Source organism: Saccopteryx bilineata, chromosome 10, assembly GCF_036850765.1.
Source record: "Saccopteryx bilineata isolate mSacBil1 chromosome 10, mSacBil1_pri_phased_curated, whole genome shotgun sequence".
NCBI lineage: Eukaryota > Metazoa > Chordata > Mammalia > Chiroptera > Emballonuridae > Saccopteryx > Saccopteryx bilineata.
The window spans coordinates 74,356,306-74,380,642 of record NC_089499.1 but is presented as its reverse complement, the minus strand read 5'-3'; the positions used below and the strand labels follow the sequence as shown (position 1 = coordinate 74,380,642).

At 46.5% G+C, this 24,337-nt stretch overlaps 1 protein-coding gene across 1 annotated transcript in view; it reads right to left on the bottom strand.

Annotated features, from left to right (window-relative positions):
- The window catches only part of ADAMTS9 (ADAM metallopeptidase with thrombospondin type 1 motif 9), a 175,809-nt gene that overhangs the window by 7,133 nt on the left and 144,339 nt on the right, over positions 1-24,337 (bottom strand). The window contains exons 31-38 of the mRNA XM_066244506.1: positions 20,451-20,621; positions 16,510-16,704; positions 14,980-15,112; positions 14,674-14,768; positions 14,468-14,562; positions 14,243-14,376; positions 12,091-12,182; positions 7,044-7,148 (exon numbers count right to left, since the gene is read on the bottom strand). Of these exons, the coding sequence (XP_066100603.1) occupies positions 7,044-7,148; positions 12,091-12,182; positions 14,243-14,376; positions 14,468-14,562; positions 14,674-14,768; positions 14,980-15,112; positions 16,510-16,704; positions 20,451-20,621 (1,020 nt within the window). The remainder of the gene's footprint in view (positions 1-7,043; positions 7,149-12,090; positions 12,183-14,242; positions 14,377-14,467; positions 14,563-14,673; positions 14,769-14,979; positions 15,113-16,509; positions 16,705-20,450; positions 20,622-24,337) is intronic.

Here is a 24,337-nt window from a genome sequence, read left to right as displayed (position 1 = left end):
AAATACATATATAATATCATTGATTTTTGTCTGTCGGCCGGCAAAGTCTAAAATATTTACTGTCTGGTCCTTCAAAGAAAAAGTTTTCTAGCCCTTGATCTAAAGTCTTGTGTGGTCTCTCAGACACCATTGTTTCCCTCTACCCTTCCCCACATCTCTGAATTTCTTTGTGTTGTTTTTCTGACATTCCCTTTACAACACAGGGCCTTTGCACATGTCATTCCTCTACCTGGAACTCTCTTTCTCTCCCTCGCCCTCTCTGTGTGCACTGGGCTACCCCAACTCTTGACTGGTAAATTCTTCAGAACTCAGCCCACAGGCCACTTCCTCTTAGATACCTTCTTGACTCAGTTACCTGCTACACAGCACCCAGTAAAATTAGGTAATTCTTTCTTTATATCTGTCTTCCTGCCAGAATGTAAGCCCCACGATGGCAAGGCACCCAGTGGGGCAAAACTAGGTCTACAGTTGTTCGTATGGAAGATAATACAATATTTAATAAATAATAATATAAGAATAAACTGTGTTTCACCTACCCACAGCTCTAAACTTACTTTTGCCTTACCCTTTATGGCTCAGAGTGATACTAAAGACAAATTTTTGAATGAATGAATGAATGAAGCTGAAGTTCACGCTTCTTTTTGACTTGCAATTCAGAATGCTCTGCTAGTTAGTTTTCCTAACATTTGACCATGCAATGAAGTACTCCTTGTTTAATTGTGGCATTGGATCCAACTGTGTAAATGCACCATGGCACGGTGGAGACCCCCCACCCCTCCTCTCTTGCACAATGTTTGACATTTTAGATGGTTCCCATATTCTACTACTGGAAATGACACTGTGATGGACCATATTTGTGCCTGCATTTTAGGATATTTTTGGGCTATAATCCCAGATCCAGGTCAAAGGGCATGAAGATTTCATTCTTACGGCCAAGCTAGGAAAGTCTCTTGCAAATAATGGAGTTCTTTTTCTAATAAGATTAGAAAAAGAACTCTGGCCCTGGCCGGTTGGCTCAGTGGTAGAGCGTTGGCCTGGCATGCAGGAGTCCTGGGTTCGATTCCTGGCCAGGGCACACAGGAGAAGCGCCCATCTGCTTCTCCACCCCTCCCCCTCTCCTTCCTCTCTGTCTCTCTGTCTCTCTCTTCCCCTCCCGCAGCCAAGGCTCCATTGGAGCCAAGTTTGCCCGGCGCTGAGGATGGCTCTGTGGCCTCTGCCTCAGGCACTAGGATGGCTCTAATTGCAGCAGAGCGACACCCCAGATGGGCAGAGCATCGCCCCCTGGTGGGCATGCCGGGTGGATACCGGTCGGGCGCATGCAGGAGTCTGTCTGACTGCCTCCCTGTTTCCAACTTAAGAAAAATACAAAAAAAAAAAAAAGAAAAAGAAAAAGAACTCTGCCAATTTAACAAATAAGGAAAACAAAATAGTTTCTCTCTCTTTTTAATTTGCATGCCTCAGATTATGAGTAAGATTGAGCTGGGAGTTTTCTGTCACCTTAATGGTCCTGGTTTTAAGGGGCCATGCTAGTTTTGGAGCTAGTCTGACACCACCAACTAGATTTAATGACAGAACAGCCTTCTAGCCAGGAACCTTCCTCCCAGGCTGAAGTATTGGTCTGGTGGTCTTTTAAGGATGTCAACATGTTACAGATGTCTTCCGTCTCCTCAAAGCTTATGCTTTACCTAGACTCTCTCCGCTTGTAAAGTGCTTAGCCCAGTACTTAGCCTAACATTCGTGCTCAATAAATATTAGCTATTTTTATCATAGAGGTATATTTTATCTGTTGATCTCTATCATTGCCTGTTTTCAAGGAAATGAGGAATAGTCTGGGTAATTATAAAATAGCTGATAATGACATTGTAATTTTCATGTTATTTCATTCATTGGGACTCTGTTGATTTGATTTAGGTAAAAGCTGACCCAAAACTTATTTTGATTACAGAACAGCAACAACAACAACAACAAAACACACTGAGAAAATGCATGGCATAGACATGATCGTCATGGAAACAGTGTCTATTTCAGAGAAAAAGATCTGTCTACGGCCATACCACCCTGAACGGCCCGGTCTCGGAAGCTAAGCAGGGTCGGGCCTGGTTTGTACTTGGATGAGAGAAAAAGATCTGTTTTTCAGCATTTGAGAAGTACCCTCTTCACCTACAATAAAACAGTAATTATAAATCATTTTTATTTTTTCATTAAAGCAAGTGAGGTTTTCTGAAAATAAAGCCCACAAATCTTTCAATGAATATTTTGTTAGCCAGCCTGGTTTGGGCTCTTACATGTAATTAAGATGAATGACTCTCTGCTCTATTAAGAATAATTTAGATTTCAGGCTCTTTCTTAATTTCTCTGTTTTCTCCCTCAGCACAAAAGGGGAGGTTCCATGGGACTTAGGAAAGCCAGCACGTCTTGGCCTAAAGAGTGCTTATTTACATTTTTTCGCAGTGTGCTGGTGAGAAATAGCCCATCAAGCACGGCATGTGTGTACACTTTTGCAATGTCCTAGATAGTTACGGACATATGAATACACGTTTAAACATTGCCTAGTTTCTATAGGAATGCACAGAATAAAAAGTCTGTATATATAAGATCTAATTTTACTGGTTTGGTCTGCAGTACGACCTTTACACTTGGTGGACAGTTGGATTCTCATAAGTGAAGTACGGCTCAGAAGGCAGTCTGTGGTGCCTATGGCAGACTTGACTCTGGGCCAGGGACATACACATCCACCTCCTGTCGCCTCCACTCCACGGGCTGTAAAGGAACGGAGCGGTCAGCGCCTGTCGCCTCCACTCCACTGGCTGTAAAGGAGCGGAGCGGTCAGCGCTGAGCCCATCTCCTCCATGGCGGTACACCTTTCACTCATTTTTAATTTCCAAACAATTCTTTAGTTCACAGCTCTCCCCTCAGCACAAGGAATGTCAGGGAGGCTCTGGGGCCAGGCTGCCCGGTCTTAGAAACACAAGCCTCCAGCCCCACAGTCCCCAGGCGCTCAAAGACCTGAGGGTGCCTCTCCTATTCAGCCTGAAGTGAAGCGCCTGTCTCTGAGGTCCATTCCAGAGCCCCTTCCTGGACAGAGGGCCACACAGCTGCTCTGAGAGCAGCACCAGCTGCAGGGCCCTGCTGGGGGGTGGGCTGGGGCTGAGGGCCGGGCTGGATCCTGGACAGCCATGTGTGAGCATATACAGAATTATACTGCGCAGGAGTTCAGATTTCAACATCTCTCCTATCTGATCTGGGCCATGTCCCCTTTCTGTCCATCTGTCCTTGACACACAAGCAGAGCAGAAATATATTATCCCCTGAGCCATGCAGGTACAGCTGAAACCTCTGCCTAGAAGTTCACCCCTCGGCCAAGGGGTGGGGAGCCCCACAAGCCCCACTCCTGGGAGGGGTGGGAGCCCACATGGACAAACCATGTGGGTACCAGCTGGGTCCAGGCTCAGCCTTGGCTCATATGGCAGTTCCCTGCCTTCCATTCTTTATCTGAAGCAAGACCTGCTTCCTCTGTCACCTTGACCAACGTCTACAACCAATGGCAAGCCGCAGGGCTGTGGGAGTGCTGGAACATCAATAGCTAATACCAGTAGTCGGCCTGCTAATTCCCCCGACATGCAAACAGCTTTGCATCCCGATCTTATTAGTAAACACCATGGGACCAGGGCCACCAATATCCCTACCGTATAAAGAAATCGAGTCCCCCAAGAAAACTTGCCCAACATGGCAGAGCTAAGAGAGCGTGTGCTCATGCGATCTGAGCTAGCAGTCTGCGTGCTCCAGAGCCAAGGTCTGGGCCATGTCAGCACCGAGGGCTGGACTGCTGCTGGTGGGGACCACAGGTTCCACCACCAAATCATCACACACTTACCCTCCACCCACTTTCTCAGATTACCCTCTGAGAAGCTGATGAGAAGGCTGGAGGAATGGGATTTAATGCATGTAAAGTGCCCAATAAATAGTAGCTATTGCAACTACAAAATAATTATTTTTGTTAGTTAAGAATATGAGAATTTGCATTCCACATACAGCAGCCAACAGTGAACTTGACAGAGACTTATGTGTACCAGTTCTGTTCCTAAGGGTGAGACAGCATCTCTGCTCTCCAAGTAGTTCTAGTGACTGAGTTTTACCCTGAATGGCTATTAATAGAATCTTCCTTTAGTTTTGCTTGGGGAAAATGTTTTATTGCCAACCAGGTTTGGAAAATTGAGGTTTTCGTTGTTTTTCCCTCTGCAGCTCCCAGTAGAAAAGTGAAGGAAAATGAGGAACGACGATCTGAGAGCACACTCAACGCAGGGCTGTTTGGAGAGGACTGTGACCTCTGGTGAGCCTGTCCCTCAGGGGCAGGACGGGGAAGGTGGCGGTGGGAGGGGGCACAGAGCACGTTCCCCGGAGATTGTTTCACGGGACACTGCTTGTTTGCATCAATTAAAAGGTGCAAGTTTGAAAAGGAGGTTGGTTTAACTTAACATCAGCGGTCCTCAAAGTATGGTCCCAGGCCAGGGACATCAACATCACCTAGGACATTGTTGGAAGTGTCCATTTTGGGGCCCTTCCCATGGCTGTGTCTCAGTCAGTCCTGGAGGGGGCGCTGCTGCAGGCTCAGGTTTTACAACCACTGATTTAGGGGAATGCTGGTTTGAACAAAGTCATAAAAATTCCCATCTTCTATACTTTATCCCAAACTCTAATATTCAAATGTGATTTTTCAAGAAAAAAATAAATAAAATATAATTTTCCTTCCAAGTACCTTTGGCTGTGGAGGCCTATTTTCATGGCTATCCCTAGGGGATGGGGCTCTGTGGACCACAGACAGCATAGCAGGTCAGAGACAAAGAGCTGCATCTCAGGGGCTGCCTGCAGCTTGATATTCTCAGGCCTGGCTCCAGGGGAGGAGTAAACAATGCTTCACACACCCTGGAGATTAATTTTGAGCTCAGGCTCTCTGAGCTGTCATAAAACACCAAGATTTAGAAAAGAAAAAAAAAATGCTGACAGGCAAATGTGGAACCAACTCCCTCTGGCAGAGAAACTTCCCCCAAGGTCTGGGGAACAGCCAGATGATGTTGGCCCAGGTAGTAATCATTACCTCCACAAGGTGGAGCTCCTGGCTGTAATTATTTTTAGTTCAGCAAGTAAAACTGCAATATTGACTCTGGCTGCCAAAGAACTGAAACTTATGTTACAGTTTAGAGATGGCTTCCTACATAATCATGGCTTCCTACATAATCACACTTCCTGTCTGACCATATTTTGAGAAGTTATGTTTTTGTCCCTCTCGGTCACTGAAACAATGTACGGACCCTGGAGGGCAGGGGTAGGGAAGCGTGGTAAAATTTCACGGCACATTCTGAAGAACACGTGTATTGTCTCTCGGCTGTCCCCTATACCTTTCCGTGAAAGCAAAAATATAAAATGATTAATTTATAAGCAATCAACCAGATTAGAGAGAGTTGATTGGCTTAGGGACAAGGAGTGAGTTTTTTTAACAGACACAGATACAACCCTGGCATCTTAAATCAAGGGATTAGGAAACTGGGATTTTCCTGGGAAGTTGCAACCAGATGTTTCTTTTTCTTCTGGGGGAGAGGGACAGATTGATCCGCTTCTTTATAGTCTGATCTTGATAGAGTTTAGCAAATAAAAATACAAGAATCCCAGGCAGAGGTGAATTTCAGATAAACAACAAATATGTTTTAGAATGTGTGTCATGTGATATTTAAGACATAGTCAAAAATGTTCCTTGTTTATTTGCGGAGCAGCTGTGTTAGGCTGCTCACTGGTTTATTGGCTGCAAGCTCTTTTTGCCTGATTAGTGAGTAAGCACGTGGCAGCGCCACGTGTGCATGGCCTATATAAGGCTGTCGGTGCTTGCACTCAGGGGGTTTGTAGACTGCCTTGCCCATCACTGTGAGGGACCTTTTTGCTGTTTGTTTGCCTGAGAAGTGGTTTTCCCTGCCTGTGTGCTTGTGTGCCCCTGTGAGACTTTATTAAACGGAAGGGCTTAACACTTTCCTGCTCCGCAGTTTTTCTACCATCTGCCCCAATCCAATGTGCATTATTACATTATTTAAAATTCAAAAGTAACTGGGGATCTTGTAATGTGTCTGGCAACCCTACTTTGGTCTTTCCAGTTCTCCTTTTTCTGTCCTTGCCTCACATTCCTAAGGGGACCCTGAGCAGGGGTCACAGCTGAGCTGGGACTGGTGCAGTCTTGGGGCCAGAGATTCTTATAAGTGTCTCACTTGTCCACAGCTCGGGCTCCTGGCCCACTTCTCAGAACTCTGAGGGAAATGGTGAAGGGCGGTGGTTCCTGCCCTTCCTGAACATTGGAACGCAACCCTGCTTCAGGGATTCCCTATCAGTGACTGGCAGGGCCAGGGCATAAGCATTTTAAACTTTCCCAGGTGATTCCAACATGCACCCAGACTGAGGTCTGGGCTCTTCATGCTGTTTCCTGGGAACAAGCCACCTGGCGACTCTGTCCAGTTGCAGAGGCTCTGAGGCCCCGGAAACTGCATCCTCAACAGGCCCTCAGGTGGTCCTGATGCCCCATCTGCACGTGCTGCAACTTGAGTAGCCAGATTTTAGAGCCCATAGTGTCTTTCTTTCCAGAAATTTCACCGACATTATCCTTTGCTTTCAGCCCCGTTTATATGTATTTCAGGTTTTCTTCAACATTCATTCCCCTAGTTCATAAAAGTGAATCCCATGTTGGCTAACTGCAAGGAATCCGATGCGCACACTCCCCTAGGCTTCTCGCTGCTCTCGGCTCCCTGGCCCAGCTCCTTCCAATGACCCTGCGTGCCCAGGCTAATGGCTCCAGGGAGAGTTCACCAGTAGTGACACAGGGTCTCTCCCTTCCGCTCACCTATACATCCTTCGCCTTTGCTTTAGTTCCTACATTTTCTGACACTTTGCAAAATGGTTTGAGGAAGTGGGACAGAACATTTGCACCGCTGCAGAGAATGAGGGGAGGGAGGGAAAGTGCAAGGAAAAGAGAACAAATCCCATCCCTCAGCTATCCAGCAACCTTACCGGTGACTTCTTAATGTTGGAGACGGCGTAGTTCCCTTGTGATATCCATCTGGCAGATTCGGTTAAGGAAAGGCCTGTTCCGTAAAGGTTGATGCTAAAACGACCCTGGAAAAATGGCCAACGAAAAAGATCTTTAGTCCATGTGCCAACATCCCCAACAAAGGTCATACAACAAAAGGTAACTTGGAAGGGAGACGGGTAGTAATTAATAACGATAGCTACTAATTATTGAGGGTTTTTTTGGAGGGTGGGGTAGGGGCATAGGTCAGGGCCAGGAATTTTACAGGTATCGTCTCATCCATCTTCGCGAGACCTCTATGGAAGTTTTCTTTACAGATGGGGAAACTGAGGCCCAGCAAAGGGGATTAACTTCTTCAGGATGGAGTGCGAGTCCAACTCACATTTTCCTGACTTCAAAGTCTTCGCTCTCAACCTAACACAGCAATCCTGATGTTGCTCATAATTATCAGATTCCTTCAGTAACAAAATGCCACAGCATAATTGTTCTAACAAGATGTTGCTGCCAAAGCTTCCTGGGCTCCAGCTCCCTGCGGCGCGGGGCACTCCGCGTACTAAGCACAGCAGGGCGAGACTTCAAAGGGGAGGCGCGCATCCGAGATGGCCAGCAGGGCGCGCGCGTGGCCGGCTCCAGGACCCTGGGACGCGCCGCCCCCTCCCGGCCCGAAAACCCTCGCCTCCTAGGCCGCTCTAGGGCTCCTTTGGAAACGTGGCCTGGCTGTTTCCATATTATTTCTAAGGAGGCGGTGCAACAGAGATTCTCTCTCCCTTTCCCCATCTTTCTCTGTCTTCTCCCTCGCTCGTTCGAAATGACTCTGCAGTGACACCTGCCATACTCCCTCCTGGAGGTTTTTACCCCATACGGGCAGTCTCGGAGTTACAACGTTCCGCACAAGCACGCTCAGTGTGAATGCTTCCCCTCTGCACCCCACAACCGAGTCCTTTGTCAAAAGGCTTTAATAAGCAAGGTGGACCTGAGCTGGGGACGCATAGCCAATCAGCCCTAAGTGAAAGCTCAGTTCTGTCACCGGCAGCGAGAACCCAGGGCGCATTCTTTAGCCTCTCAGAACCGCGGAGTCTTCTGTGAAACGTAAGGTAAGGAGAGCCCTATTCTCTGGGGCAGTAAGCGAGCCACCGCGGGGCTGCAGGGCCGTGAGGGGCGGGCTTGCTCCTCTGACGGGGCTGCCAGTTAAGTCCAGGCTGCATTCCGTTTAGATTTGTGACATCAGCCAGGCCACAGGGCCAGCCTCCATTTAATGGGTCCTGATATGCAAATTAACTTTATTTGATCTAACCTGTGAATAAGAGGGGTTAGATAGAAGGCGTAATATACCAAACTCATTATCTGCCAGAGAGTAACTGATATTTTTAAACGTGTTCTGGAAATTATTCTATGACAGCACTCGACAGTGTTGGTGGTGGTTCATTTTCAGCAGCCTCAATACCCAGGTGTCCCTGACTGTGGCCTACTGAGGCACAAACACTCCTTGCCCTGCTACCTCCATAATGGCTTCAGTGAGATCACCGACGAGGTCACTCCCCTTATGTCTCCATTATCCCTGCCCTGAGGGGGGCATCCACCCCCTCCCCAATGCTAGGGCCACACTGTTGCCAAGGACCCCTCTCACTTCTATCTCCCCACCTTGCTTCTCAGGCACACCACCTGCTCCATCTGCACTGCAGGAGGTAGACTGGATCTGCTCAGATGTCAGCTCTTAGAAGGTCCAGGCTGCTGACCTGGCTTCTAGCCTAACAGCCCCTGACCTGGGTGTCCAGTGTCAGCACCCCCCCCACACACACACACAGATCTGCCCTTCCCCAGCCGGTGACACACTGCGTTGTAACACATCTTCCTCCTTCCTCCTTCTCTGATTCAGGGAACTGTATGGTCAGTAAGTGTCCTAGCTGACAATCAGCATTCTAAAGGTTGAGTATGGACAGAGGGGTGAAGACCACTTGTTCTGGATAGCTCTAGTCTGGCACATCTTTGCCCCAAAGGCCTTATCTTCAGGGTGTAAAGGGCATGCTAGGTTTATCTACAGCCTTCTGTCGCTGATTAAAAAGAGAAAAAGTAATTATGAGTCACACATACACTGAATGACCCAGAAAGGTTTGGGGAAGATGTGCGTTGCACAGAGATTTTGTTCTCTGCTCAGACAAGAGTGAACACTGCAGAAATTTTGCCTGGAAACAAGATCAGCCAGGCAACTACATCTCTCATTTGTAGTCAGACACCTGGGGTGACATCCAACCTCTACTGAGCACCAGCTGTGTGAGTCTGACAAATTACACAACCCATCTACACCTCAGTGTCCCCATCTGTAACCAGAGGACGTTTTCATAGGATGCCCTGGGGAGTAAATGCGAGGCTGACTTAGAGACCCGGAGCACGCGGCCTAAAGCCTAAGTGCATGCTCAGTAAGTGCTACTCAGGCCAGCATCACAAAAATGGACAATAATGCTGTATCTACTGTGATCAGGATTTTCTTTAAAAAAGATATTCTGACCCATAACTTCAGGTGAGGGTTCTTGAGAAACCCACCCCTACTGAGAAATAAATACTCAAAGCCACAGCAATGGAGCAGAGGAAGAAAAAGACTGTCAGTGAGCACGTCCTTCTGCTTTGATTTCTGTGCAGTCACCAGGTCGGAGGCTACAGCATCGAACAGCTCCCTCAGTAGGGCCTTCCTGGGGCAACTGACGTGACAAATTCACTCTCTCCTCTTTACAGTCGGTGCTCAATGCAAGTCTAAGGAAAAAAATTCTTCATCCAATACGCTTTGAAGAATGGGTTGGAAAAAATACAAATGAGCTTCTCACTGGCTTTGGGTTTTCTCTCAGTACTGCTTTAGTGTGAGGATTTAGCAAATCAATCCATTCATTTGTCTCTGAATTATCAAAATAAATGAATGCAAATTAACTCATTTACTTAAGCTTCCCCAAAGATGCCTATGTAGAAAGGAAAGGACCCTGACCAATTTGAAAAAGGTAGGACAGGGCCAATCTATTAGCTGTTAAAATGCAACCCTTACCAATGGAGTGTTTGAAGTCATCAACTGCTCTAAAGAAACTACACTTCAATGTTTTCAATTCCTGGGTCATGGAGAAAAGGTCCTTTTTTACCATTATGTCCTTTGTTTATTTTCTTTCTCCCCTGAGAGCTTCCTTTTCACTTCTCTAAGACATTTAGCAAAGCTTTCTAAAGCTTGGGGCTGAGAAAACACTTCCTTGAAAGAAAATTCAGATGTGTTTGTCTTCTGATGGCCCCTGTGGCTGGGCAGGCACAGATCTATCCTGGGATTCGGAAGGCATTGCCCAGTCCCAACCCCCAGACCTTTAAGGTGCACAGACAGATTGGAAAATTCCAGACACACAGTTTAACAACAGCCTTGTGAAGACCTCATGAAAACCTAAGAAAAAACGGGCCCAGGTCCTCCTGTCCGGAACCACCACACTCAGCAATTTTCAACTGATGTGCCACAAGAACTTTTAAAACATGCAATACTTGACTATTTGGTCAGGGGCACTGACCTCTTTCCCTTAAGTTGTCAAATTAAAAATGACAACAGCCAACACAACAATAGCTGTCTGGTGTGAATGAATCAAAAGCATACTTATTTTTTTTTTGTCATAATCGGCAAAAAATATATTTTTTGGTGTGCCGCAGAATTTTAGTCATTAGTTTACGCGTGCCATGAGGTGAAACAGATTGAATAATTCTGACCTGACTCATTGCCTGTCCTGACTTCTCAGTGAAGAAGCTTCTTGCAAAGACTGAGTGTTGTTTTACCAAATTAGCCCGGCACCTGCCACACCTCTAAAGAGGCCAGAAAGTGTGGAGCTGCGGAGTGCGCAGGAGGGCTGCTGGCCAGTGAGTGCTGAGGAGCGAATACAGTGGAAGAGGATAAATCTGTACTCCTTGGTTTGAACCCTGCATGGTTTATATATCTGAAGTCAGGGTGAGAGCTTTTCTATAGCACATAATTGGCAAGGATTTTTTTTTCTCTTTATAAAAGTTGCATTTTATTTTTTTTTAATTTTTAATTTATTGTGTTTACATGGATTCAAGTGTCCGACTGAATACTGAATATAACTCCCTCACCCCACACCCGTGTCCCTTTTTATACCCCCTTTGCACCCCTCCCCCCAGCTTCTCCTCCTCTTCCCTCTAGGATTTGCTGTCCTGTTATCTATATCTCTGTGTTATGTATATATAATTTCACTAATCCCTTCACCTTCTCTGATCCCATCCGCTCATCCCCCTTCCCTCTAATTGCTGTCCCTCTGTTCCCTGTGACCCCGTCTCTGTCTCTATTCTGTTCCTCAGTTCACTTTGTTCATTAGATTCCACATATATGTGAGATCATACATATTTTTCCTTCTCTGCCTGATAATGGTGTGTCGGAGTACACTTGGACTCGCTTTTGAAAGCTAATTGTATCTCTTCCCAGCTCTCCATTTAGTGACATAATGTTGATGGCTTATAATTAGTTGTGAGGGTGAGGGAAAGATATTTACACCATGGAAATAGGCAAATGCTACAAAGCAAGGCTGTTTATTCCTTTCTCTTGGAGAGTCAGTCATTAAACATTTACCAGCATGTCACTGACTTCATAATATTAATTTTATTAGCCACCATCTTTTGGTTAATCAAGCCATTTGCTATCCAACATCTAATTTGTTTCTAATTTTTACTGTTGTAATAGATGCATTTTACTGAATGCAGACGTTTGACATGTAGCTACAACCATTTCCTTAAGAAACATTCCTCTCAAGAGGAAAGCACTGCAAAATTATGGGTATAATGTTAATAAGAAAAACTTAATTATTCATTATTTCTGTTTTCCCTCTCTTCAGGGGAATGTGTTTGGCTCTTTGAGCTGTCTTTAACCACTCCTATGATTAATGCTCACAGAAGTGTGAGCATTTGAGGGGCTCTCATTTGAGGGGCTCTCGATGCAGGGCCCAAGTGCTCCCGGAGAGGGGACAGAGCCGCCCAGGGTCCCCGGGGACGGGCTCCCGCACGTACCTGTGGGCACTTGGAGGCGCTGTAGCAGTCCCCAGCAGTGGCAAAAGGCACAGGATGCCCTTCGTTTGTCCTTGCAAACTGTAAGTCAGTGGCTGTGAGGTTTGGAGAAGGGTTAAAGGGAGATGAGAAGTGGCCATAGGAGAAAGAAGTAGGGAAGGATCAGGATACAGCAAGGAAAAAGAAGGGAAGAAGAATGGTCAGGGAAATGATGAGGAGTTGGAGAGGGAAAAAAAACAAAGTATGATTAGTGAGCAAATGGATCCAGATGGGCCTTGGCTTTTTCCTCATTATACTGTGGTTCTAAGAGTGTCTCCCTGGGTTTTACCAGCCCTGACTGTCTCCTCACAGCATGGAAGCCAAAGAGGGATTCAAGATGCTTTGGAATCAGTTCCTATATAAATAAATATGTGAACCTCCTTGCTTAAGCGTCATGAAACGGGACGACTGTGAACCTCCCTGCCACGCCTCTGGGCTGCAGGACGAGGAAGGGAGGCAGGACAGCATCCCCACCTACCTCGATTTCTTTCCTGAGGCACCCATGTCCTCCCGTGGCCTAGGCACTATTATTGCCAAAATGTGGAGCAATTAGGACCCACATCTTGAAAGTATTAATGACAGTTTCTCAAGTTTGCGGCTAACTTGTAAATTTTTTTTTTAAAGAAGCCAATAAAAACAGCGCTAGTGTTTTCAGCGGTCTGGTGGCTCCCGAGACCGGCCCTGCGCACGCACGCGGAAGGAGGGTCTGGACTCCCTGAGAAGCTGCAGAAGCCGTTGCTGCTGAGACCGGGGGCCAGAGGCAGCTTTAACCTTCCTGCTTTGCTTTTCTGGAATCCTTCTGCAGTCCCCCACATTCTGGTGGGAGGGAGGTCTGAGTCCCCTGGTCCTTACAGGAAAGGGCCCTGGCGGGCACCCTGGATCTTAGCTGCGGGACGGGGGGGGGGGGGGCCTTTTCTCGGTGAGAAACTACAGACCTTCTGCCTTTGGCCCTAATCAGTCTACCTAAGAGCAATTAAAAATACCTTGGTACAAATCAAGTATAATGTACCTCAAGAGGAAAGCACTGCAAAATTATGGGTATAATGTTAATAAGGAAAAATTAATTATTCATTATTTCTGTTTTCCCTCTATTCAGGGGAATGTGTTTGGCTATTTGAGCTGTCTTTAACCACTCCTATGATTAATGTCTTTACAAAAATGCAGTGTTGGCCAGAGTATAAAACCAGCCCAGACACAGTACAGCTTAAAAATAAAAAGGAAAAAAGGGAATTCTGTGCACCGTTTTTCTTGTGTAAACCAACAGTCAGATGAAAGGAGTTTTATGCCCATGTATGTGTGCCCGTGCCACACGAATCTCAGTTTTGGGGTTCGTATCAGCTATTTCTTCTCCCTCAGAAACTTTTGCTACCATCCTGCTATTCCCACCCAGGTACCCTGTGCCTGGCTAACTCCTACTTGACATCAAGCCTTCAATTTTTTAAAATTATTAATTTATTTTTAAGTGAGAGGAGGGGAGATAGTGAGAGAGTCTCCCGCATGTACCCCAACTGGGATCCACTCAGCGACCCCTGTCTGGGGCCAATGTTCTGCCCATCTAGGGCCAATGCTTGCAACTGAGCTATTCTTAGTGCTTGAGGTGGGGCTCCACAGAGCCATCCTCAGCACCTGGACTGACAAGCTCGAATCAATTGAGCCATGGCTGCAGGAGGGGAAGAGAGAGATAGAGAAAAAAGAGGAGAGGGGAGAAGAAAACGGTCACCTCTGCTGTGTTCCCTGACCGGGAATTGAACCTGGGACATCCACATGCCAGGTCAATGCTCTACCACTGAGCCAACTGGCCAGGACCAAGGCCTCAATTTTGATGTCCTATTTTGGGGATGCTCCCTGACTTCGCCACTGCAATGGGGCCCCTTTAATATGCTTCCATCTTCTCCATTCATTCATTCATCCATTCACTCATTCATCACACAGCAGAGGGTGGCACCGCCCTGTGCCAGGCTCTCTCCAGGCCAGGTCACAGCAGGGAACAGCGAGGAGCAGCCTCAGCCTCAACCAGCCTCCTCCTCCTTCGCATCCTCAGTGCTTCGCCGCAGCCACCATGCTAACTGAATGGGACTAATGAATGTATCCCCACACGACACCCCACTGAACTTACTTATTATCTGCATGGTGCTCAAGTCTAGTCTGATTTTCTGGAAGCTGGAAAAGCCAGCCGCTGTGTAGTCCTTCCGACACTGGCAGTCATCGCGTCGGCTCCCGTTATAGGGACATTCCGTTGGGTTGTGCAGCCTAAATTACAGAGAGAATGTTCTGGTGAGGATGGGAAGGCACTTTCAGGGACCTCAGGAGTTGGGGTTCCCCTGGGCCTGAGCTCTCCTACCTGTACCCATAAACCTCAGAGAAGTTCTCAGAGTCGCTGTGGACCAGGGTCATATACTCTTTGGGGTGGTCAGACTGCATCCCTGCGCAGAATATCTGAAAGGCAGACCGGAAACAACTGGGGGGCAGGTCAGAAATAGGTGGGGAGAACCAGGGTCACTCACTCAAAAGGCAGTGGGGCAGGAAGGACTGATGCCTGATGCTCACCTTCAGGGGCTTTCCTGTGACGGTCAGGAAGTATTCACCGTCTTCAGCGACACTGTTCACTCTTTTCACTTCCTTGCAGCTCTGGGGTAACTTACCTAGAAGACATGAGAGGTAGAATGGCGTGTGATGTCCCCAGGGGGGCCGTGTCTCCTGAGGAGTGAATTAACTGTTCACACTACAGCTCTTTGGTAAATGGGAGAATGTCTTTAGAATAAATTTTGTACTTGTCAATGGGCAGGCAAACAAATGAACAGAGAAACACCATTCTTCATGCTCCTGACAGACGGCTTAATTTGGCCAACTTACAGTTATAGATGTTATGGCAGGATTTCCTCTCTTCTGGCTTCAAGTTGATGGGACATAAGTGGCTGGGCTGGTCCTCATTGGTTAGACATTGCACAGACCTGTGCCTCACGCCAATGCCACAGGACACTGAGCACTACAAGGCAGAGCAGAGTCAGTGATGTGGCCGTTGGCCCCAGGAGGCTCCCATTGCTGTGTCATGGTGCTCAGGGCCTGACGGTATGTACAGGGAGTCATTTCAGACCCTCTGTTGCTGACACAAATAACTGACATATTGAGCACTTACTATGGACCCATTCTGTGCTGAGCTTTATATAGACAAATTTATGTATACCTACCTACCTACATAGTTACATATGTATTCATATATCTATATCTATATCATCTATAGCTATATATAATCTCATTTAAGCTTTACAATAACCCTAAAATGGTATTTCCATTATTCTTTTTTTTACAGAGGGGAGATTAAGACTCAAATGTTAAGAAATTTGTTCAAGGTCATGGTGGAGCCAGGTCCAAGGCTAACCACTTTCAACTGGTACTATACTTTTGCCCAATCACTTAGTGACACTTAGTGATAAGGAGCTGGGAGGGGCACTGTGGTGACTTCCCAGGGCTGCTCCAGTTTAAAATATTCTCACTAGTGCCCCTAACACAATGAAGGATTCCCATCACAGGACTAGAATACAGACTTCTTAGCAATAGAAGCAACAACTAACACTTCTGAAACTCTTATTAAGTGACAAATATCTAGGTGCTGTTTAATTTTAAATTGTGGCTCTGGCCAGTTGGCTCAGTGGTAGAGTATCAGTCTGGCATGTGGAAGTCCCAGGTTCAATTCTCAGTCAGGGCACACAGGAGAGGCACCCACCTGCTTCTCCTCCCCTCCTCCTCTTGCTTCCCCCTCTCTCTCTTCCCCTCCTGCAGCCAAGGCTCAACTGGAGTGAATTGGCCCCAGGTGCTAAGGATGGCTCCCTGGCCTCTGCCTCAGGCGCTAAGAAGAACTTGGTTGCTGAGCAACAGAGCAATGCCCCAGATGGACAGAGCATCACCCCATAGGGGGCTCTCTGGGTGGATCTCGGTCAGGGTGCATGTGGGAGTCTGTCTCTGCCTCCCCTCCTCTCACTAAATTAAAAAAAAATAAATAATTTTAAATTGTGGAAAATATATGCAACTCAAGATGTGTCATTATAACATAAGTGCTTTTTCTCTATTAACCCCTATCATCTTGACAACTACCCATTTTGCAGAGGAGAGAACTGAGACCCTGAAGTTCTGCACTTGCCCAAGGTCATTCGACTGGGAAGTGGCCAAAGCAGGCATCAGATAGAGGCTGCCTGGCTTCAGAATGCAGGCACTGAACACTGGCCAGCCAGTCCCACTGCCCAACCAGCCCATTTCAAGATGCTGACTGCTGCTTCTCACCGGGTCTCTTGAGGAAAAACGACCTGGGGTTGTCAGGCAGGATGTGTTTAAGGGGGACTTTCGATCCCAAAGCTTTACTACTTGATGATTCAGTGATCTACTTACACTCCCCCAGTTGCCCACTCTCCAGGCGGCCGACACAGGGCACTCCCTCAGGTAGCAGGGGTAGACGCTGGGGGGCTGGGTGCCCGGGCAGTTGGTGGTGGTTTGGTGGCTGTACTCATAATTCTCCTTCCCAGTGTAAATCTCGCTACAGGAGACGAGCCTTTGCTTGTAGCCCTTGCCACAGGTCACTGAGCACTAAGGAGACAGGGGTGAGGGGAGAGTTTGGAGCAGGCCCTGGGGGAAGCCACAACAAACCCCTGCCCTCCACTGCATGCCACACCTGGGGCTATGCTGCGGAAGGCTCTCAGTTTATTAGCTTCACACATTTCCAGCACACAGGAGACAGGCAACCCTATGCAACGTTTTCCGGGTCTGGTGCTCCCACTACCCCTCCACAGAGGCTGGGGGCACCTCAAGTCTCTTCTCTGGATTTCAAAGGGGGAGATGAAGGCATGTGGGTGTTGTGGGGGGAGATCCAGATGTCATTGGTTCAATTTACAACCTCCAAAGCCCATGCACCGGCTGGCAAATCATGTTTTTCCAAACCTACAATGACCACATCAGATACTGACCCAGTGGCCTGGAGAGAGAGCCAAAGCCCATCTGAGTTGAGTGTGAAATCTCTCCCTCTCTCTCTCTGTCAGCCATTTAACCCTTTGCCCATAATTAGAATGTATTTAAAGATACACAAACTAGGCCCTGGCCGGTTGGCTCAGTGGTAGAGCATTGGCCTGGCGTGCAGGAGTCCCGGGTTCGATTCCCGGCCAGGGCACACAGGAGAAGCGCCCATCTGCTTCTCCACCCCTCCCCCTCTCCTTCCTTTCTGTCTCTCTTCTCCTCCCGCAGCCGAGGTTCCATTGGAGCAAGGTTGGCCCAGGCGCTGAGGATGGCTCTGTGGCCTCTGCCTCAGGTGCTAGAATGGCTCTGGTTGCAACAGAGCGACGCCCCAGATGGGCAGAGCATCGCCCCCTGGTGGGCGTGCCGGGTGGATCCTGGTTGGGCGCATGCGGGAGTCTGCTGACTGCCTATTTTTTTATAAAAAAAGAAAAAATAAAAATAAAGAAAAAAATTAAAGATACACAAAAGGAGAAGAAACAAATATATTACTAGTGTCCCAGTTTGTTTCTGTGATGGGCCATCTAATTGGTTCTTTATTTTATAATCTATTCAACTTCTCCTGCTAACTATTTAAGTATTTTATATATTATTTAAAAATAAAGCTGATTTTAAAAATTTTGTTTTTATGATATTTTTAGTTCAAGTCATCAAATAACTGGTCATCCTCCATGACAGTGCCACAAAACTTAAGGTGGAATATGAAGAGTCTTGAGAGCAAAGGCTCTCTGAGGAGGGCCAGACTAAGCCCGAGAGAGCAGGCAGCTTGTGGTGTGTGATGCTTTTCTGAGCTAAGGGACCAAAGCTTCCATTAGTTCTTACTACAAAAAGCCGTAGTGTTGCCCTTTCCTAGTGTCTCCTGAGCTTTGTTACATTAAGCCACGTGGCTTTCCTTTCCTGAAACTTGTCCAGGGAGCAGGCTTTCCTTGAAGATATCCCAGAGGCAGGAAAGGAACAGGCCCAGGCAGAGGCATGCAGAGCAGTCCTTCCAGCTGGCTCAAGACCTGTACACACTCTGTGTCCGTTTCTTCCTTCTTTGGCTGTTACTGTTCAAGTGCCCGAAGACCCAGCTGACACCAGGTCAGGAGAGGGAGGCTAGCCTGAGGAGTTTCACAAATGCTCTGTCCAAGCTGCGGGGATTTCAGAGCGTCTACCCCAGCGCCGGTGTGCAGTGACCTCAGTCTGTACAAATTTCAACGAGGCTCTGTGTCTGAGAAGGCAAGTATGCAAACTTGACCCCCACCAAGAAGCCAAAGCAGCTCAGTGGCTGTGACTGTGGTGACGCAGGGGCAGATAGGCATTTGCTGATGGAGCTGAGCCCAAATACAGTCAGGTTTTATTTGGAAACCTCCACATCGCTGACAAGACTCTGGAAAGAACACACATCGCCTCTGGCTTCCTCCATCCATTGCAGACCACAGTTCCGAAGTACAGGAGGCTCATCTCCAGGGAGGGAGAGCAGTGTGTCCTCAGTCAATGGGCTGAGCACAGAAAGGAGCACCGGGAGTCCCAGGTAACAGGGCTCTTCTAGAGGGAATTCTGGTCCCGTCCCTTTGGCGTCATTCCACTTTTAGGGTCCCTCCCCCATGTTCCTTGTATCTCTGTGAAAGTCCTGTCTCCAGCCCTCTAAACTTGGTCAGTATAGCTGCATATTTTTTCAATCTGTGATACAATTTGCAGATGTGTGGAAGGTTTTTATTTATTTTTAAACCTTCTCGCTATCTCATCTTTTTCGGGTTAAGATTAAGGTTTTATTAAAGCTATAGTAGTAACATGACTCAAGTCTTAGAAAGAGACCAAAACTTTTTTAGCAGAATGCCCACATCACACCAAGGACTGGCAGAGGGAACTGGGCCTGTCCTGTGCCTGACAGGAGGGTTAGCAGCATCCTGGCCTCTCGTAGCTGCCAGAGGCATCCCACTCCCCCAAGTTGTGACAACTAAAAATGCCTCCAGACATTGCCAAATGTCCTCTGGGAGGAAAGGGAGACAAAATGACCGAGAAAGATGGAGAGGCAGAGTTAGAAAAGTCTTCAGGACAACCTTTAGTACAGAAACAATTCAACGCTCAACACACTTAAACACTTGAAGAGACCTGATTCAGCAGCTCCTCTACTCTGAACGAGGCACTTCCCTTTCACATCTCTAAATTCTTCTGGGCAAATGACAACTGGTTTTGATGTTATAGATCGTTCAGTACTTGAAAATATCATGAGGTTTGAAATTAGTATAATCATACTATTATTACTATTGCTGGATTAATAATAAAAAGTATCCAGGAGGAGAGAAGAGAGAATAGATACTTGAGATTCCTTGTCTATTATGGAAAATTATTTTGTTACTCTGGGTCAGGGTTGTTAAATGGGTAACCAACATCTGGCCCAAGAATGTGTTTGGCATGCCCCACACAATGTTTTTAACAAATAATTTGTTTCCATATTTTTAAATTAGGAGACATAAAATTCCAGATTTTTGTCCTCTCTTGAGAAGTCAGGTTTCCATGAGACTGGACCCACATTTCCAAATGGCCTCAGCCAGACTGGGAGAGAGCCTGTCTCATTACACACCATGTACTGGTTTTTCCCTGCCTCCACCTTTCCCTACTGTCTCCCTGACACTAAAACCTTTTCTTACACTTCACTCTCTTCAGGCACAGAGAGGCATCTTAAAAATTTGCAGCCTCTGTCTTAACTTCTTCCAAATCATTGAACAGGACATCAAGGTGAATCACAAAATAGAGTTGAGGGCCCTGGCCGGTTGGCTCAGTGGTAGAGCGTCAGCCTGGCGTGCAGGAGTCCCGGGTTCGATTCCTGGCCAGGGCACACAGGAGAAGCTTCCATCTGCTTCTCCCTCCCTCCCCCCCTCCTTCCTCTGTGTCTCTCTCTTCCCCTCCCGTGGCCAAGGCTCCATTGGAGCAAAATTGGCCCGGGCGCTGAGGATGGCTCCGTGGCCTCTGCCTCAGGTGCTAGAATGGCTCTGATTGCAACAGAGCAACGCCCCAGAGGGGCAGAGCATCACCCCCTGGTGGGCATGCGGGTGGATCCCGGACGGGCGCATGCGGGAGTCTGTCTGACTGCCTCCCGTTTTCAACTTCAGAAAAATACAACCCCCCCAAAAAAACAGTTGAGGGGAGCTCAGACAACCTTGTGCACCTCCCCCAATATGCACAGATGGGACTGTGGTGGAGAAGGCTGAGGGACTTGTCAGAACTCAGAGCTCAGGGGCAGAACTGGCAGGTGCACAAGTCTCCCACAGTCCTGCCTCATCACTTTGTTTTTCTCAGGCCACTGTTGACCTGAAGGCGGTAACACAATCCCCAGGATGTACCTCCGACCATTCTCCTGTGATCCAGATGTACTCGCAGGGTTGCAAGCGACAGCTCTCGTGGTCAGCAGGCCGCTTGCTCCTGTCGCAGTGCACGCTGGGAACCTTGCTGCCGCCCTCCTGCACGCACGTCACCCTGCGGGACCTGGAGCCTTCGCCACAGCTCTTGGTGCACTGTACAGACAAAGAATGAGTGTTGACATGAAAGAATAATAGAATAATAGTATCCTGTTACATATATGATACCTGTTATCTATTATATATGGAAGAGTAGTATCCTGTTGTAATTACTTGCTCTCCTGTCTATAGCACCTTTAAGACTGAGATCTCTGCAGGCTGGTGTCATCAGAGAACTCATTCCTGCAACACCACTCCTGGCGCAGCGAGAAACTCTCAGTGAGTGGCTGTGTGAATGCAGGAAGGGGTCAGGAATGAATGAATTTCAGCTCTGGAAAGGACCTGAAGTTCTATTTAATTCAATCACCCACTCAAGCATGGAATCTTTTCAAAACTATGACCAGATGGTTTTCAAACTATTATTTAGTCACTTCCTCTTGAGTGGGCAGAGCGTCGCCCCTGGTGGGCGTGCCGGGTGGATCCCGGTCGGGCGCATGCGGGAGTCTGTCTGACTGTCTCTCCCTGTTTCCAGCTTCAGACAAATACCAAAAAAAACAAAAAAAAAAAAACAAAAAAAAAAACTTAAATCTAAGAACTCCAAACCATAGAACACCTAGAAGAAAACATAGGCAGCAAAATCTCTCACATTTCTCTTAGCAATATTTTTTTTCTGATATATTTTATTGGGCAAAGGAAACAAAAGAAAAAAATAAATAAAAGGGATTATATCAAACTAAAAAGTTTTTGTATGGCCAAGAAAACTGACAACAAAACAAAAAGACAACCTATTGAATGGAAGAAGACATTTGCTAATGACATAGCTGATAAGGGGCTAAAATTAAAAATTGATAACTCATATAGCTCAACACCAGAAATACAAACAGGACCATTTGAAAATGGGCAGAGGGGCCCTGGCCAGTTGGCTCAGTGGTAGAGCATCGGCCAAGCCTGTTAATGTCCAAGGTTTGACTCCCGGTCAGGGCACACAGAAGAAGCGACCATCTGCTTCTCCACTCCTCCCCCTATCTGTTCTCTCTCTGTGTCTCTCTCTTTCTCTGCCACAGCCATGGTTTGGTTGGAGCAAGTAGGCCCCGGGTGCTGAGGATGGCTCCATGGCCTCCCCTCAGGTGCTAAAATAGCTCAGTTGCTGAGGAGTAGAGCAACATCCCCAGATGGGCAGAGCATCACCCCATAGGGGACTTGCCAGGTAGATCCCAGTTGGGGTGCATGTGGAAGTCTGTCTCTCTGCCTCCTTGTTTTTCACTTAAGGAGAAAAAAAAGTAAAAATGGGCAGAGGATCTTAATAGACATTTCTCCAAAGAAGACGTATAGATGACTAATAGACATATGAAAAGATGCTCAACATCATCAATCATCAAAAAAATGCAAATTAAAACTACAATCAGATATCACCTTACATGTGTCAGAATGGCTATCATTAATAAATCAACAAACAAGTGCTGGCGAGGATGTGGAGAAAGGGAACCCTCCTGCACTGCTGGTGGGAATGCAGACTGGTGCAGCCTCTGTGGAAAACAGTATGGAGATTCCTCAGCAATTAAAATGGATCTGCCTTATAACTATTTCTGGGTATATATCCAAAGAAACCCCAAACACTAATTCGAAAGGATATATGCATTCCTATGTTTATTGCAGTGTTACTTCTAATAGCCAGAATTTGGAAGAAACCCAAGTGCCCATCAATAAATGAGTGGATGAAAAGTCTGAAACATATTTACAGATACAGAGAACAGACTGAGGGCTGCCAGATGAGGGGAGGGTTAGGGACTGGGTGAGAAAGATGAAGGGATTAATTAGTACAGGGGGTCCTTGGGTTACAACACAGTTTGGTTCCAACAACAGTGACGTAACCTGAGTTTTGGTGTAAGTTGAAACACACCTGAGTCCAACACAAACGTAACACTTGTGCTTTTAACAGTCCAAAATGGCATCGGTAAGCTACTGGGGGATGTCAACTCCCTCACTCGTGCTGCTTCACTGCGTGTTCCTCTGCCATGGAACCCAACTAGTTCCCCTGTAGTCCTTAAGTAGGGTGCTAACAGCATGGGCCGAAACACTCACGTCTCAACTTTTTAAAGTTTTTTATGGGAGTGAGCATCATAAACTCAAAATGTCATATGTCAAGACTATTGTAACCTGAGGACACCCTGTACTAATTGGTACAAAACAGTCATGGAGATATAAAGTACACATAGGGACTATAGTCAATAATATTGTAATAACTATATATGATGCATTTGATTATCTAACCACTATGCTGTATACTTGAAACTAATATAAAATATCAACAGTAAACTGTAATAAACAAATAAAATAAAAAAGATATTCTTCCCTGATAAGCTTCATGCTTTTCTTTCTTTTCTTTTTCCTCCTTCCCTCCCTCCTTCCCTTCCTTCCTCCTTTCCTTCCTTTCCCCTCCTCTTTTTTGGTAGTAAAATATGCATAACATAAAATTCATCACTTTAAAGTGTATAATTCAGTAGCACTTATTCACAATGTTGTGCAATAATTACCACTATCTATCCAAAACATTTTCCTCACTGCAAAAAGAAACCCTGTACCTGTTAAGTGGTCCCTCATCCTCCCAGCCTGTGGCAACCACCAGTATGCTCTCTGTCACTGTGAATCTGCTTGTTCTGGGTATTTCATATAAATGGAATTATCCAGTAGGTGTCCTTTTGTGACTGCTTCTCTCATTTAAGATGTTTTCATGGTTCTTCCATGTTAAGCATGTATCTGTTTATTGCTGAACTAGAGTCCTTTGTATGGCTATACCACATTTTGTTCGAATGTTGATGGACATTTGGGTTGTTTCCTTCTTTTGACTAGAACTGCTTTGCACATACATGTGTAAGTTTTAACACCTAATTTTAACTCTCTTGGGCACATCCCTAGGAGTGAAAATGCTGGGTCACATGATACACCGTATCTTCTGTGAGCCAAAGTAGAAGGAATATATGGTGTGTTCTGGTAGTCCCTTATCATTTGCAACCTTAACTCAAAATTTGTCTTTGGAAAAACAATTTTTTTAAAATCTCTGCTGCTTGGAAGAAAACCTCGATATCTAGAAAGTGAAGTTATTTGTGATTTTTCGGGGGCACCAATATGAACCTAAAGCACTATGAGATGAGCACAGAGGAGCAAATCCCTTTCACCTGGTGCAGGAGGTTGGCTGGGTCCGGCGCCTAGCTCAATCTTGGCTCTACGGTTTGGGAGTTTTCTGTGCCCCTGGAGGGTGCCAGGAATGACTGTGAAGTAATAATGTCTTTATTTTAAAAATGCCAACTAAGTTAGGAAGTCACTGAATATAACAAAACGTGGTTAATCTGTATTATGTAGATATATGCAGAAGAAATACTTAACTCCCTTTAGAAAAAGGAGTGGCTCAGAAATGGGGACCCTGACTCAGAGATCAGGACTGAGCCGCCAACCTGGACTAACGTTCCAGCATCTCATCACTTCCTCTCACTCCCAGGGCTTAAATCTGTGTCAATGAGTAACCATTTAGAGCAGAAATGCAAGGATTACTAAATACTTTCTACTTGTTATGTGTTTCTCTCTTGGTTTTGAAGAATGTTTAACTACCATAGAAACTCTTTTGTCAGTGGTGGAAAAGGGAGCTGGGAAACCTTACCAGAAACATCCAAACCTGTAGAAACTTTTTATGAGTTTATTTGAGCCAAACCGACAATTGCTGGGAAGCAAAATCTCATCAGATTGAGAAAAGGCTCCAGAGAATGGCAGTTTGGCAT